At 54.9% G+C, this 16,391-nt stretch overlaps 2 protein-coding genes across 2 annotated transcripts; one reads left to right on the top strand and one right to left on the bottom strand.

Moving 5' to 3' along the window:
* The first annotated feature begins 2,688 nt into the window (after positions 1 to 2,688).
* On the top strand, positions 2,689 to 6,397 carry OAZ1 (ornithine decarboxylase antizyme 1). Its single transcript, XM_033082044.2, is given in 6 exon segments — positions 2,689 to 2,881; positions 4,818 to 4,875; positions 4,877 to 4,963; positions 5,071 to 5,243; positions 5,763 to 5,848; positions 5,957 to 6,397. Coding segments are annotated over 6 exon segments (651 nt in total). The 5' UTR covers positions 2,689 to 2,765; the 3' UTR covers positions 6,088 to 6,397.
* A 2,550-nt stretch (positions 6,398 to 8,947) lies between these two features.
* PEAK3 (PEAK family member 3) lies at positions 8,948 to 12,574 on the bottom strand. Its single transcript, XM_033081939.1, has 4 exons — positions 12,281 to 12,574; positions 10,974 to 11,623; positions 9,685 to 10,495; positions 8,948 to 9,621 (listed from the first exon to the last, which is right to left on the bottom strand). The coding sequence occupies exons 1-4, from the start codon at positions 12,345 to 12,347 to the stop codon at positions 9,497 to 9,499; spliced, it is 1,653 nt and encodes a 550-aa protein (XP_032937830.1). The 5' UTR covers positions 12,348 to 12,574; the 3' UTR covers positions 8,948 to 9,496.
* Positions 12,575 to 16,391: the final 3,817 nt, after the last annotated feature.

The following is a 16,391-nucleotide window of genomic DNA, read 5'->3' as shown; positions in this document are numbered from 1 at the left end:
TGTGAAATGGAGTGATGGACCATGGAGGTGACAGCAATTCAAAGGGCAAAGCTGCTCCCAGTTCACAGGGAAGAGGAAACAGCTGCAGCCTGATTCCCCTCACACAGAGCCATTATAAGGAATTACAGGCAGATTACTACAGGAATAATAAATGCCATTATTGGAGATAAAGAAATCTATCACCGAATGCTAATGTGGCCCTTCCACCCCCTGACACCTCCAGCCCCCAGCAGGAAAAACCTTCCTAACACAACCCACGAACCAGCAATTGCTAAATCTCCTCTGGTGTGCTCCGGATATTCCGGAATTGCAGCTCTCCCATTGTTCCAGGCTGGACTCTCACTAATGCATTAAACACAAGAGTTTCCCGTCCATAAATCAACACCCGAATCTCGAGGGTGAGGTGAGCACAAGCTCAGTTGATGTTGTGTGCTGGGAGCTAAGGGCAGATGCCTGCAGCAGGAAAAGGACTTTCCTCTCATCCCTTTTACTTTCTAGGACTCCCAGATTTTTGCCTGGTTTCTCCTCCGAGCTGCAGCAGAGCAGACACTTTGTTCCATCCCGAATTATCTGAGCAGCTCCGGGACACAAAAGGTGGGAGGAGATTTAGACAACGATCCCTCTGCAAAGTGGAGCCAATCAATCCATTGAGCTCCTGGATGGGGATATTTTCAAGCAAATAAAAGTAGGCAGTAATGAAATCCCCTAAGAAATGGCCAAATGCAGCTCTGGCAGCTGCAGGCAATAAAACAGGTGTGTTGTGGACCGAGTTGATGAAGAAAAAAGAAATGCAGCCATCTACAAGTTTTTTAATGGAAAACCATGATTTAAAAAAAAAAACAAACAAACAACATTACATTAGCAGTTTTCTTTGGTTCTATAAACACCTTTCCCCACTTTACTCACAAGGCATCCCTGCCTGCAAACACCATCACTCACACCAGTATTTTGAGCTCTCTTTCCATACAGGATAAAATCCACTGCTCAGCATGTGCCTCTGCCTTGGTTTTCAGGCTGAAATAGTCAGAAACAGCTCAGCCAAAGATCTGATGCCCAAACCCATGGGAGTGGTGACCTATTTAGCTTTTTGTGCACATTTGCTGCTTTAAGATGGATTTGGAAGGCTGACTCTCACCCCCAAGGGATGAAGCTGTGTTTCCATCAGTCCCATCCAGAAGAGCACTGGGGGTGTCCTGTTTCCAATTTCCCATCCTTTCCTCCAGACTGTTCTTGTCCTGGGACTGCAGAAAGACCCAACCACATCCCCAAGCCTCGGATTTTCAACCCTTGGCAGGAGATGGAAAGCAGAGGGCATGGGTTGTTATAGGGATGAGCACAACTTCTGCTGGGTTAATAACCAGCATTTACCCACTTCTTCATGAAGGCACAGCAAAAAAGCCTTTTTAGCCTAAAAGATCATCACTGTCAACCATTCCCCACCCCTTGTCTCTTATTGATCCATAAACCAACTGTTCCCCATCCCTATTCCACTATAAATCCATGAACCAACCATTCCCCATCCCTATTCCCCTATAAATCCATGAACCAACCATTCCCCATCCCTATTCCCCTATAAATCCATGAACCAACCATTCCCCATCCCTATTCCACTATAAATCCATGAACCAACCATTCCCCATCCCTATTCCCCTATAAATCAATCATTTCCCATCCCTACTCCCTTATAAATCCATAAACCAACCTTTCCTCATCCCTATTTGACTATAAATCCATGAACCAATGATTCCCTATCCCTATTTTATTATAAATCCATGAATCAACCATTCCCTATCCCTATTCCCCTATTAATCCATAAACCATCCATTCCTTACCCCTTTTCCACTATAAACCTATAAACTAACTGATACCCACCCCTATTCCCTTATAAATCCTTGACCTAACTATTCCCATCCCTATTCCCTTATAAATCCATAAACCAATTATTCCCCATCCCTATTCCATTCTAAATCCACAAACCAACCCTTCCCCATCCCTATTCCCCTATAAATCCATAAACCCCAGCCAGGCCAAAGGGGACCAGCCCAAACACTCTGCACAAAACCAGGTCACAACTCCAGCCCGATCTTCCAGAGACCCTCCCTGCTACTTGTGGGGGTTTTATTATTAGTTTTTAATTAAAAATTTCCCTCAGCACCAAGCTTTATGCGAAGCTCTGATGCCCCCGGGGGTCCCACAGGTGGTCCTGCTGCTGCCCCTCTACTGCTTCCAGCGCCAGGGCTGCACCCAGCAGGTCTGTCCGTGTTTTTCCATCTCTCTCCATGACTCTTCACGTCTCTCCCTCCCTGTGCTCCCTCACACCCCGCTCCTCCCCCGGCCCCCCCGGTTACCTCAGCCGGGCGGGGCGCGGCCGCGGGACTCGAACCGGCGGCTCCCAGGGCAGTGAGGGGTTGCGGGGCGCCCGCCGGCCGATGCCCACCAGGCCCCGCCCACCCACGGCGCGCGCAGCCAATCACGCGCCGCTCCCCTCCGCCTCCCGTGCAGCACCCCAGCCTATGTCCCGCCCCTCGCGCGCCTCTCAGCCAATAGAGATTAATAATATCTGATTGACACCTAAACTGCCCAATAGAAACCGCCTCCCCGTGGGAGGGCGTGGCACGCGTTGAGGGGCGTGGCCTCTTGGGGGCAGGGCAGACGGAGGGTATATAAGGAGGCACTGGGGCCGCGGTGCCATTTTGTGTAGCAGTGCCTGGGGAGAGGGGGGTGGAGGCGGCGGAGGGTTTCGGGGTTCGGACCAGAGCGGCCGGATGGTGAAATCCTCCCTGCAACGGATACTCAACAGCCACTGCTTCGCTAGAGAGAAAGAGGGGAATAAAAGCACCATCATGCCCGCTGTGCTGAGCCTCAGTACCGGACAGAGCAGGTGAGGCGCCGCGGCCTCCCTCAGCCTCGCACCGCCGGGCACTCGCTGCCTCCATCCTCTTCTCGCCCTCCTTGTCGCCTCCCTGGTGGCCGGAGAGGGGCGGAGGCCGCTGCGTGGCCAGCGGGGGAGGGGCGGCCCTGCCCCCGCCGCGCGGGGAAAGGCGGTAGGGGAGGGTGGAAAAAGCACAAAAAAAGGGGCGAGTTTGAGGCCTCAGCGCTGTCCCGGCCCTGGGAGGGATCCCCGAGGGCGCCCCCGGGCTGGGAGAGGCTCCGGGCAGGGCTGGGGCAGGAGCCGTGCTGGGGGGGGGGGGGGGGCGCCGAGGGGAAAACAACAATTAGGCAAAGATATCGAAGGATTGAAGGCTCTTATCCCCTTATGTAACCGTGGATACTCCGCAAAACTAATCGAGGGTAAGAGTGTTAGGAGAGCTGTTGGTTAAAACACAACGAAAGATTAAACACCCCGCACAGGTGCTGGGAAGAAAGAAAATACCTGAATTAAGGTATTTAATGGAGTGGTGGATGCTCGGGACATCAATCTACCCTTTCCACCTCGTGTGTGGGCTGTGGAAGGAGTTCTTAAACTGTTTTTATATTTAACTGCGGGTTAAAGATGGGTTTTTCCTCCCTAAGTGCACATAAACATCACTAAAATATATTTATGTTTGCAAACCTTATTTCTGCACCTTTCGGGGGCAGAAAGGTGAAGTTATTAAAGGTTGCCACAGCACACCTTTGGAAAAGGTTTTTAAAGGTTTATTTTGAAGGGAAATCAGAATTGTATAGTTCACAGGCGTTCTCAGATAAAAATAAATAATGTTGGTACTAAAGAAAAATGTCTCTTAAAAGAATGGATTGGAGACTTATTTAATTAAAATAGCACATTTAGTTAGCGCGGAGTTTGTATTTTTAATAGAACTTCGCAATTGTTGCTCTTGCTTCACATCAAAATATAAATATAATTTGCCTTCCAGCACATAATGTGTAATCTCTCTGCCCATTCCCAGCCTTTCTAATACGGATTATTCATCACAAGTTTCAAGCTCATTAAAATAAAAAAAAGGGGGGGGGGTGCTAACAAACCCAAACCAATCCAAACCCCGCGAGTCGGGTGCGAAGTGTGCAAAATGGTGGATTATTTTGTAGCTGTTTATTCGGATTTGCAAATGGCTGCAGTGGCTGCTGCTGGCACCCGGAGACAGGACGATTGTGAAAATTCCCCCAAGGGCCTCGATTGCTGCATCTGCTGAGATGACGCAACTCAAGAGTGGAGCCTGCGGGTGAAGGATGGTGCAGAGGGAGGGGCCAGCGCTGCTCTGCCACGGGAGGCGTGAAAAGCCTTGCAAAGGATGGGGAGAAACTTAAAAATATCCCTCACACCTTCCAAAATACAGTGCTTTCCTCGAGTGCTGAGTGTTGTGGGATCGCTCTGAGGAATTCAGTGGGAAGAGGTTTGGAGGTGTTTTTGGAGGTTTTGCAGAGATTCAGGTGTGGCCTCAGCTCAAGCTGAAAATGTTGGAGTTGATGATTCCCTGGAATTGCCTGGGCTCGAGCTGGGAAGGTCTCTGGTGATTATCCCAGGGAAAAGTGAGCCCTGCTTTGCTGGGGCTTTGCGCTGCCTGAGAACAAGGAGGGCAGAAAACAGCACATTCCTGCAGGAAGGTTCTTCTCAGATCAGATCAGGCCTGCCCTGGCACAGAAACACACCTGGCTCACTCAACCTGAATATTTTTCATTTCCAAGTGAATTTTCACTCAAAATTCTGCACTGGCAGCTCCCTGGGCACTGTCCCTGGTGTGGAGCTTCCTTTGTCCTCCCACTTGCAGTGGGAGGAGTCCTTTGGCCTAGGTTTGGTTTTTTTTAACGCTATTTAAATCCTGGAAGTCCCAGGGCTTTGTCCAAGCCTCCCTGCCTGTCTAACCATGTTCCCTTTGCAGTTCCAGGGTTCCCTTCAATTGCTGTAGTAACCTGGGTCCGGGGCCTCGGTGGTGCTCCTGATGTCCCTCACCCACCCCTGAAGATCCCAGGTGGGCGAGGGAATAGTCAGAGGGATCACAATCTTTCAGCTAATTTATTTTATTCGGTGAGTATGAGGAGCAAACAGCTCGTGGTGAGCTTGGCAGCGTTCCCTGCTTGAATCCCTCCTCCAAAAATGAATGAAAAAATAACTCTGCCTTCTCCCTGCTGCAGGATAATCGGCTGAATGTCACAGAAGAACTAACACCTAACAACAGGACAAGAATTCTCAATGTCCAGTCAAGGCTTACAGATGCCAAACACATCAGTTGGAGAGCAGTGCTGAACAACAACAACCTCTACATTGAAATTCCCAGTGGTGCTCTGCCTGAGGGGAGCAAGGACAGGTGGGTCAGGGAGAACTTGACTGTGGGTTAACATGAGGCCTCTCATTGGAGTGGGAGAGAGAACACTTCACTCTTTGTATTTTGAAAGCTTAAGTTTAATTTTTGAGGCTCTCTTGTGAGCCTGGTTTCTGGGCTGCAGGCAGAACCAGCCCAGAGTTTGGGATTTCAGGCTGGTTCAGGCACTGAGAATTCCAGGCTGCTTTGAGTTTTTTCCTGCAGCTCTGTCAGCTGTGTCACAAACACATTTTCTGTGCCACTGGGGAGTCCTGCCCTTGAGTTCTGCCTGGGGCTCAGGGACCTGGTGGTGTGAGACTCCAGGATTTGCTCTCAGGGCCTTGCTGACCCTCTGAAGGAGCATTGGCTGCCAGAGCTCTGGGAGCATTTGGACAATGCTCAGGGTGGGATTTTTTGCGGTGTCTGTGCAGGACCAGGGGCTGGACTGGATGATCCCTGAGGGTCCCTCCCATGCCAGGACACCCCTGTTCCACAGACACTGAACCCCTGGTGTTTCTCTTGCAGCTTTGCAGTTCTTCTCGAGTTTGCTGAAGAACAGCTCCGAGTTGAGCACGTGTTCATCTGTTTCCACAAGAACAGAGATGACAGAGGTGGGTGTCCCTGCGCCTCCAGACACACAAAATGCCTTTTGGTGGAAATTTAAGGGGTTTTTTTTCAATATCCCATGGGTGAAACCTGTCTCCTGCTTTATTTTCTAGCTGCACTGCTCCGTACTTTCAGCTTTTTGGGCTTTGAGATTGTGAGACCAGGGCATCCCCTTGTCCCCAAGAGACCAGATGCTTGCTTCATGGCCTACACGTTTGAGAGAGACTCAGCAGAAGAAGACTAGATTGCAATGTTTGCCTCTTTAGAGCTTTCTTGTTGTCTATAAAGATGATTCTGTAGAAATTTTGTCAACATCTTATTCCAGTCTATCTTAACTCTTGTACGAAACCTTGTGTGACCCAGCTGCTTTGGTGGTGAGATGTTGAAAATTTCAGACTCCACATCTTTCTCTGGATTTTGTGCGCATGTTGTGGTTGTGCAAAAATAAATGCTCCCTCCAAATTTAGCAGTATATTTCTTGAAGTTTAATATTGTGTTTGTGATACTGAAGTATTTGCTTTAATTCTAAATAAAAATTTATATTTTACTTTTTATTGCTGGTTTTAAACTGTTTAAAGACTTGCACTCTTGAAGAGGTGGCTCTGGAACTGCCCCAACCATTAAAGTTGCAGGTGTGGAAAGGCTTTGCTCGTTCTTTGCTTGACTGGAACTCATGGATGGGCTCTGACAGGGCTTGAAATAATCCAGCAATCCTGGAAAAATCGACTTGTAGTGAATAATTAGCAGGTGTGCTAACTGGGACCAGCGCTTCCCTGCTCTGCCAGTGTTTTGTAGAACATTCAGGACGTGATTTGGTTGGGAAGTCTGAAGTGGAACATGATCAGCTCAGCCCATGGCTGCTTTAAATACCAAATATGCAACTTAAATACCTGGAATTTCAGTGCTCCCATAACAGAGCAACCTTTCCAGTGTGCTGGGTGACTCCAGGAACTCTGGCTGTTAGCTGGGAAGGTTTGTGGCACTGCTGCAGCCCAGTGGTGTCACTGAGGCTGGCCAGGCTTCCTAGGGGGGCAGGTTGGGGTTGAGGGGTGAGGAGGGGGCTGTGCTGGGGCTCCACAGACACCCCTTGGTGCTGAGGATGGTGAGCAGAAGGGGAAAGGGCTCCTTGTGATGCTGGAATTAACAACTCTCGAACTGAAATTACAACAAATAATCTCCAAAGGGGCTGAGCTTTGAAGTGTGGTATTTCCATGTTTTTAGTGCTTGCAGGCTTGTTTGGCACTGTTGGAGATGATGAATCTATAAAACCTTGGAGCAGGGACTCCCTGGGATGGGTTTATTTCACCAGTGTAAGCAGAAGTCTCTGGGTGGGGCCCTGAGGGATCTGAGTGCTGTGAAATACGTGAGGGAGAGTCTAAAGTTTCCCCCACAGCCCATCCCTGGGCTCAGCAGTGCTGGAATCCCATGGAATATGTTTGAAATATTCCCTGAAACTCCAGGAGATGCAGCACAGAGTGACCTGGGGTGTGTGAGCAGTGATGCAAAGTGGGGGCTCTTGCTGGGCTCTGTTATTGGCTCTTTTGTTCCCTACAATTGTTCTCAGCCTGGAGGGATTTTTAGAAGGCCAGCAACTCTGGGAAACTGGAGGAAGCTGTCTTGGGGGAGGTTTGGGATGGAGCTCAGGGAAAGGTTCTTCCCCCCGAGGGTGCTGGCACTGCCCAGGCTCCCCAGGGAATGGTCCCGGCCCCAAGGCTGCCAGAGCTCCAGGAGCGTTTGGACACCGCTCTCAGGGATGCTCAGGGTGGGATTGTTGGGGGGTCTGGGCAGGGCCAGGGGCTGCTCTGATGATCCCTGAGGGTCCCTTCCAGCTCAGGATATTCCAGGATTTCATGGTGGTGGCATGACCAGGGAAGGGTGTCCTTATTTTGCTCAACAGGCTGGCACAGGGCTGAACTTCCTGCGCTGGTCTGTCTGGAAAAATCACTGTTCTCCTCTGCAACGTGGTACCCGTGCCATGCTCGATGGGAGTGTGGAATGTGCCTGGTCCTGCCTCCATGGGACATTTTGCTGACTTTGGATGCTCCTGGCAGAAGGGGAGGAAGCCAGAGCAGGGGTGCCGTGGGTCCCTGGAGCTGCTGGGCTGGGCCTGCAGGAGCCAAGGGAGCGGGTTTGGCTTTGTCTCCCCGGGATGAGGGGCTGTGCCATGGCCTTTACTGCCCTCTTGTAGCCACGGCAAATACTGCAGGAGAGACAGGGACAGCAGGGCTGGGCTCTCCCGGACACCCAGTGCTGGCCCAAGAGCCTGGAATGAGATCTGAGCCTCATTTCTGTGCCGGGGTTGGTGGGGTCCAGCCTGGGCAGGGAGGCTGCACTGGGGGATTGGGTGCTGCTCCAGATGGGAGCAAACCAGCCAGGGAGCTGGAACTGAGCTACTCTCTGCATCTTGAGAGGGTCCCAGGTCTGGTTTATTTTTGTTTTTTGGAGTTCAGGGACTCTAGAAGGAATCCTCCCCCACTTAAGCCATGCCTGAGGCTCTGGGGAGCCACTGCCACATCCATGGGCACAGCAGATGTGGAGAGGCTCTGTCCCATTGTGTGCACAGCCCTGCTGCTGTCAGGTGATGGAGTCACTGACTCATGGAATTGTTTAGGTTGGAAAAGTCATCCTAAGGTCATCACCCATTACCCCATCACCACTAAACCATGTCCCCAAGTGCCACATTCACACATTGTTTGAACACTTCCAGCACCAGCCTGTGCTGATGCCTGATCCCTCTTTCAGTGAAGGATTTTTTGCTGTTACCCAGTCTAGATAGCTGTAAACAGATTAATAATTGCTGAGGAATAATTTAAATGACCTGAGCAGGGACTTGGGGACTGGGTCCAGGTCCCACGTGCTGCCAAGTGTTTCACAGCAAGAAGGAGATGCCACAGCCCTGCCTTGGTGCCCATGAACTCACCTGAACTGTTCACCAGAGCCCATGGAGGCTGTTCTGGGTAATCACCATGGGGCAGGGCAGTTTGGATTTGTGTTTCCCTCTGGATCCATCCCTGGAGTGTGTAACGCTGGCAGAGAAGCACATAAAGGACCAATGTTTAAGAGGCTCAGCTCCAGGTTTTATTGAAGCTGTATTTTCCCCTTTAAAATGCCATTTTTGCTTGTAACTGTGCCACAAATTGGGAAGCACAGGCTGAAGGAGCTGTTGTTTCTCCTTTGCAGACAAGGGTGAGCTGTGATGGGTGGCTTTGAGTGTTATTTAAAACAGCAAAAACCTGGTGGCTCAAAAAGGTTCTGAGGGGGTTTTGTGCAAAGTCTGAACCCCATAAACTTGGGATTATCAGCCACTAAATTGGTGCTTATGGCTCCCATCCAGCTGCCTTTCCTCAGACGTTCTGACAAACCAGACTTAGAATATCAAGCAAAACCCCCCCGTGTTTGGGAGTTTGATCCCAGCTTCATCATTCATAGGCTATGGGAGGAGTGGGTTCAGTTTTGCAGAGCTTTCTCAGGGAGGACCTGCTTGGATTTCTCAGGAGTTGGTGGATTTGGAATCATGGAATGATTTGGGCTGAAAGGACCCTAAAAATAATTTCGCTTCAATTCCCCTGCCACAGGCAGGGACAGGTTTGGCCAGGCCCCTGTGAGCTCTTGGCTTTGAGGAGACCTCAGTGTAGGCTGAACTGGAGGCTGGTTTAGGGAGCATAGAGCACCTGGGTGACTTGGTACAGGGTGTGTTCTGTGGCCCCCTGGAAGTACTGGCAGCACAGCCACTCCTCCAGGCCGGGGCTGGCCCTGGCCCCAGCCCCAGCTGAATTCTCTGCAAACCTGAGGAGCAGCAGAGCCCTCTTGACCTGCAGCCAGCTCTGGAGCAGCGTGAGGCTCCTCCTGCTCCTGGCAAAGAGCTCCTGGCGTGGCCCCCAGAGCAGCACCTGCAGGATGGCCCTGGCCTGCTTGATGGACACCCTCTGGAGAGGATCCCTGTGCAGGAGCAGCGTGGCCAAGCGCTTCAAGCCCGCCGAGTAGATGGACAGCGAGGGGATTTCGGGAAGCCTTTTGCTTCCAAAACCCAAAATGTTCTCCAGGGAGATGTCCACGTGCAAGAGCTGATAGATCAGCCTGCCCACATTCAGCTCAGCTGCTGATGGAGGGGAGGGTGCAGTGAGACCCTGCCTCCAGTCCTGCTCCTGGCTGCTGGAACAAGTCCTTTGCTTGTCCTGCACCTTGAAGAAGCTGCTGATGAGCAGCCGTGGAAGGGACAGTCCTGGCAGCTCCTTCTGGCCCTGGGGGGGACATGGGCACTGCACCAGCAGCAGGTTCTCGGGGCAGAGGTCCCCCTGGACCACGTTCTGCCCCCGGAGGTGCTCCAGCCCCATGCAGAGCTGCAGGAGCAGGAGGCAGGCCAGGCGTTCGTAGTGCCCGGGGCTGGTCCTGTGCAAAGCGTGGGAGCCCTTCACAAAGTCTGCCAGGGTCTGCCGGGGAACCTCGGCACAAAGGAGCACCTGCAGCACAGGCTGGGCGGCAGGACAGGCTGGATCCTCTCTGGAAGGGCCCTGACTCTGTTTTCCAGGGATTCCTGGGAGCACCAGTCCCTGTGGCAGGCGGTCGGTGAAGTGGCCAAGCAGGCGCTGGATGTTGCAGTGAGTCCCCAGGGAGCTCTGCACCCCCAGGCTGGAGCAGCACGGCTTGGGGACCTGCAGGGACACACAGGACAGGGACACACAGGACAGGGCCAGCTGTGCAAGGACACAGCCTTGTCCTGGGCTGGGCCACCCTGCCAGCTCAGGGCCACCAGCCCTGCTCTGAGCCACACGTGGTGCTGGGGTCCCCCTGCACCCTCTGAACCCAGGAATGGCTTTGAACAAGAGCTGGGACAGGGGGTGGTGCTGGGCTGGGTTCTCACCCTGCTGTCCTGGGCAGCCAGCTCTGCTCCAGCCTCTGCTCTGCTGAGTTACCAGGACCTGTCCCCTAGCAGGGCCATTTCTGACGTGTCCCTTGGCCCCACGGGAGGTGTCACCCTCATCACCCACCCCCACCAGCAGCACTGTCTCATTCAGCAAATGCAGAAATGGGTGCAGAAAAGGGAAGTGGCCCCAGTGTCATGTCCCAATGCTCCTGAATCTCCAGGCTCCCTCTGCACCACCCAGGGCCTTTACCCCTTACCCCCCTTACCTTGGCTGCAAGCTGCAGCTGGCTGTGCTGGAAGGTGAAGCCCACCCTGAAGTACCAGGCGTCCCCACTCTGGCAGCAGGGCTGGGGGTCCAGGACACCGAGCACTGCCCAGGACTTCCCTGCCAGCTCTGCCTGCAGCAGCTGCTGCCTCTCCTCGGGCCCCAGCAGCTCCTCCTGCATGTGAGCTGACAGCCGGGCCAGGGAGGCCTCCTGGCACCCCAAAACCACCCCACAGACCCCGGCTGGGCTCTCCAGGAGCTGCCCCAGCTCCCCATCTGCTGTCCCAAACGTCAGCTCCTTCAGGCTGGCTGATGGGGCTTCCTGGGGGCTGCTTAGGGCCAGCGGCTCCCCCAGGCTTTGGGACTTGGTCAGGGGCTTCTTGGGTGCCCAGGAGGGTCTGTCCCGGGGGGAAGCCCCCTCCCCGTGCCGCAGCTGGGCTGGGGGGATGCTGCAGAGGATGCTGCCGGCCCGGGGCTCAGGGTCGCCGTGGTAGCGGTGGGAGGATCCCGGCTCCGGCAGGGACTCGGCTCGCTGGAGCTGCTTTTTGGGCAGTGGGGGCGGCTGGGGATCCGGGCCGGGCTGAGGGAGGGGTCTCCCAGCGCCCTCCCCTCGGCTGGCCTTGCGGGGGACGAGGTGAGCCCGCAGCGCTCCTGGGGAGGGAGGGACAAACGTGACAGGGCAGAGAGGAGAAGAGAGGGATGGGATACAGGGATGGGATGGGATGGGATGGGATGGGATGGGATGGGATGGGATGGGATACAGGGATGGGATACAGGGATGGGATGGGATACAGGGATGGGATACAGGGATGGGATGGGATACAAGGATGGGATACAGGGATGGGATACAGGGATGGGATGGGATACAGGGATGGGATGGGATACAGGGATGGCATGGGATGGGATGGGATACAGGGATGGGATACAGGGATGGGATACAGGGATGGGATGGGATACAAGGATGGGATACAGGGATGAGATGCAGGGATGGGATACAGGGATGGGATACAGGGATGGCATACAGGGATGGCATACAGGGATGGCATACAGGGATGGGATGGGATGGGATACAAGGATGGGATACAGGGATGAGATGCAGGGATGGGATACAGGGATGGGATACAGGGATGGGATGGGAGTACAGCACGTTGTTCTTTGCCCCCTGCATATTTCCAGCCCCAAAGCCACACCCAACACCAGCCAGAGCGGTGACACGGGGGGAGGACAGGGACAGCACAGGGGCTTGTGCCACTGTCCGTAGTGACACCTGGGCAAGCAGGGGCACAGCGGGGTCAGGCCGTCACTCACCCACGTTGCTGTAGATGAGGGCTGAGCTGGGGGGCCGAGGGGGGCAGTCCCCCGGCGTGTCCGGCATGGCAGTGGCCAGTGCGGGGACAGCCCGGTCCAGGCTGGCACTGCGGAGCGCGGAGCTGGCCCTGCCAGAGCCGGGGCAGCGTCACCCCCGGGCCCGCTCCCTTCGGCTCGGAAAGGACGCGGAGAAAAGGGGAAGCAGCGGCCTGGGGAGCCTCGGCGGGGCGGTTTTGGGGAGAAACACGGGGAGTTTGGTGGCCCAGTGACTCCAGTGCCGCATTGGGAAATCCTGGGGGTGGGAGCTGCCCCGGGGGCTCCACACGTGCTGGGTCCCACCATGGGACACATCCACGGAGCTGATGTGTGACCTGTGCTCCCTGCTGGGTGACCCCAGCACGACACAGCGCTGGCAGAGGGGTGGGACAAGAGCAGGAAAAGCCTTTGGCACCCCCAGCCAGGTCTGGGGGACAGGACAGGGGTGTGGGCACGGGGAGGGAGCCCGAAGGAGGAGGGCACTGCGATGGAGCCGCTGCGTTTCACTTCCGTGCCCTGGTACTTGGCTGCCAGCAGCGATACCGAGAGCGGCTCTGCCGAACCTCCCCGCTCTGGGGACAGCACGGGCTGAGCTCCGTCTGTGCCCCCACCCAGACCCCTGTGCCCCCACCCAGACCCCTGTGCCCCCACCGAGACCCCCGCGCTCCTTCCCGGGCAGAGCCCCCCGGTACCTGTGAGCTGTCCCTGGCAGCGGGGGGGTCCCGCGGGGCTCCAGCTGCACATCCCGGAGCCGCAGCAGCTCCCGCTGCCCCTCCCAGCCCGTCCTGGCGCTGCCCATGGCTCGGGACCCGCCTTGCGCAAGGCGCTGGGGCAGGATGTGCTTTCAAAACCTTTCTGAACCTTTCAAAACTCCGTGCTCGGCTGGAGGAAGCCGGGGCTTGGCCTCGCTGGTCACCGTGTCACCGACAGTGCCACCTGTGGATTTGTGTCCCCAGGGAGCTCTGCACCCCCAGGCTGGAGCAGCACGGCTTGGGGACCTGCAGGGACACACAGGACAGGGACACACAGGACAGGGCCACACAGGACAGGGCCAGCTGTGCAAGGACACAGCCTTGTCCTGGGCTGGGCCACCCTGCCAGCTCAGGGCCACCAGCCCTGCCCTGAGCCACACGTGGTGCTGGGGTCCCCCTGTCCCCTCTGAACCCAGGAACGGAGCCAGGAATGGCTTTGAGCAGGAGCTGGGACAGAGGGTGGTGCTGGGCTGGGTTCTCACCCTGCTGTCCTGGGCAGCCAGCTCTGCTCCAGCCTCTGCTCTGCGTGTGCTGCTCCTGGAGCTTCACTCTGCTCCTCCTTCCTGGATGGCTCTAGGGATGGCTTTAAGGGTCGGGACTGCCCCCACAAACCCTCCTCACATCACAGAATTAATTCCCCTTCCTACAGGTTGTTAATCTGGGTGGGCTGGCAAGGAGGAATATTTTCATTTTCTTCCATGAACTGAGGTTGTGGGTTCAATTCCTGTAAGAGTTGGATTTGATGATCCCTGCAGTTCTCTTCCAACTCAGAATTTTCTTTGATCTGTGATCTGGCTTTTTGCTGGGATTTCCTGCAGCCATTGCATGAGAGGAGCCCAGCAATGGAAAACATTTTCTTTCTTTTCTTTCTTTTTTTTTTTTTTTTTTTTTTTGTCTCCCAGAGCTTTACAAATGCTCAAAGAGCAATGCCCAATTCAGTTGCTGGAAAAAATCCTCCCAATGGTGTCTGTCCCCTCTAGGATAAAGTCACTTTTTAAACAGTCTAAACCCCAAATATTTCAGTATTTTCTCCCTTCTATTCACTCTTCATGTCATCAGTGGTGCCACTGTGGGTGCTGGTGGAAGGCACAGAAATCCTGCAGGGATTTCTCCTGGGAGCAGTGAGGTTGGGATAAGCAGGCTTTAGGAGATGGAATTCCATGAGGAAAGTGGAAAATGTCATTGCCTGAGCCCAGCCATGCATCCAGGAGAGCAGAACCCTGGATCCAACACTTGTGCAGGGTTTGGGGGCTGGGATGGGACTGGGGGTGCTGTGAGCCTGCAGCCACCCCTGTGAGGAGCCCACAGTTCCTTTCCCTGGGTTTATTTCCGTATTTCCCAGCCCACTCCAGGCCAGCCGGGGTTGTGGCTGTGGCTGGGGCCGTTTCTGGGTGCTGAGGCCGTGTGTGAGAGCTGATAAAAAACCGTGTGGGGCTGAGTCACGCTTGGATCCAGCTCAGGGAGGAGGTGCAGGCTCTGGGAGGGGACAACCTGCACCATCCACCCCAGCTGCACCAGCAACCCCAACTGGTCTGGGTTGGAAGGGACCTGAAAGCCCATCCAGTGCCACCCCTGCCATGGCAGGGACACCTTCACTGTCCCAGGCTGGTCAAACCCCTGTCCAACCTGGCATTAAACACCTACAGGGATCCAGGGGCAGCCCCAGCTGCTCTGGGCACCCTGTGCCAGGGCCTGCCCACCCTCACAGACAAGAGATTTGTCAGAAGCATCACTGTTTTCACCTAATGAATAAAATTACCATTATGAAATACCAGAAAATGTTGGGAATAAAATGACAGAATTCAGGGCCTGTAACCCTGCCAAGGTGGTGAGAAGTGGCCAGGGAAAGAGGGGCAGCCAGGAACTGCCTTTTAGCTGTGAAATTCCTCATTTGTCTTATTACAACTAAGGAGAAAATGCCAAGTTTAAAAACCACCCAAGCCCTTAACAAGGATGGTTGTTTCCTATTGCCAACCTCTGCAAAAATGCTGATTTAATTCTCCAGGCCATGGGGCATCCCTTTGATCCTTCTGCTGCCTGTCCCAGGTGGATAAATCAGCTACAGGACATGGCCCTGATGGCCCTGATGGCCCTGATGGCCCTGATGGCACTGATGGCCCTGATGGCATTTGCAGACTCTGGTCCAGGAGCTGCTGAGCTCCTCCCTGGCTTTGGGGGACTGATGCAGGGAAGCTTTTAGTGCCAGCCTTTTTGATTTGTAAGGAAATTGGTTTCTCTTCCCAGTGGGAGATAGGATCTTTAAACGCCGCCACTGAAAAATTGCAGTTTTCTAATTGTCTTTATTTTTTTTTCTGTTTTTTTTTCCATGACATTTCCATGACAGCAGCTCGTGGGTGCAGTGGGGATGCTCCATGCCCTGCTCAGGGCAGGCTGGGGGGATCCCTGGGACACTGAATCCTGGGTGCTCTCTCAGCATCTCCATCCTGCAGCTGAGCCCCAAAAGGAGCTGGGGGTTCAGTCCTGGCTCCCACGGTGCCCCCACACCCCGGGCACAGGCAGGGGCTGTAATCTCACCCTTCACCTCCCCGTGCCACGCAATGCATCTTGAAGCAGGAAATGAGAGAAAACCCCCAATTTCCTCTTTCCTCGCACGGCAGCTCTCGCCCAGCCCGCGGGGGCTGCAGCCTCCCGGTTATTTGGCAACCGGGGCCGCCCTCCCTGGTGTCGTGGTGTGGAGCTGGAGCCTCCCCGGAGCCCAGCGAGTGTGTACGGGCTGGAATTTCGGGCTGGAGTGGCCCAGGGCCCGTTTCTCCAGCAGATGGAGGCATTGCTTTGCTTCCAGCAATGCTGCTCCCAGTGCCAGCCCAGTGCCAGCCCAGTACCAGCAATGCTGCTCCCAGTGCCAGCCCAGTGCCAGCCCAGTACGAGCAATGCTGCTCCCAGTGCCAGCCCAGTGCCAGCCCAGTACCAGCAATGCTGCTCCCAGTGCCAGCCCAGTGCCAGCCCAGTGCCAGCCCAATACCAGCAATGCTGCTCCCAGTGCCAGCCCAGTGCTAGCAATGCTGCTCCCAGTGCCAGCCCAGTGCCAGCCCAGTGCCAGCCCAGTACCAGCAATGCTGCTCCCAGTGCCAGCCCAGTGCCAGCCCAGTACCAGCAATGCTGCTCCCAGTGCCAGCCCAGTGCCAGCCCAGTGCCAGCCCAGTGCCAGCAATGCTGCTCCCAGTGCCAGCCCAGTGGCAGCCCAGTGCCAGCAATGCTGCTCCCAGTGCCAGCCCAGTGCCAGCCCAGTGCCAGCCCAGTGGCAGCCCAGTGCCAGCAATGCTGCTCCCAGTGCCAGCCCAGTGCCAGCCCAGTGCCAGCCC

Source organism: Catharus ustulatus, chromosome 29, assembly GCF_009819885.2.
Source record: "Catharus ustulatus isolate bCatUst1 chromosome 29, bCatUst1.pri.v2, whole genome shotgun sequence".
Classification (NCBI taxonomy): Eukaryota; Metazoa; Chordata; class Aves; order Passeriformes; family Turdidae; genus Catharus; species Catharus ustulatus.
This window is presented reverse-complemented; position numbering and strand designations above follow the sequence as displayed.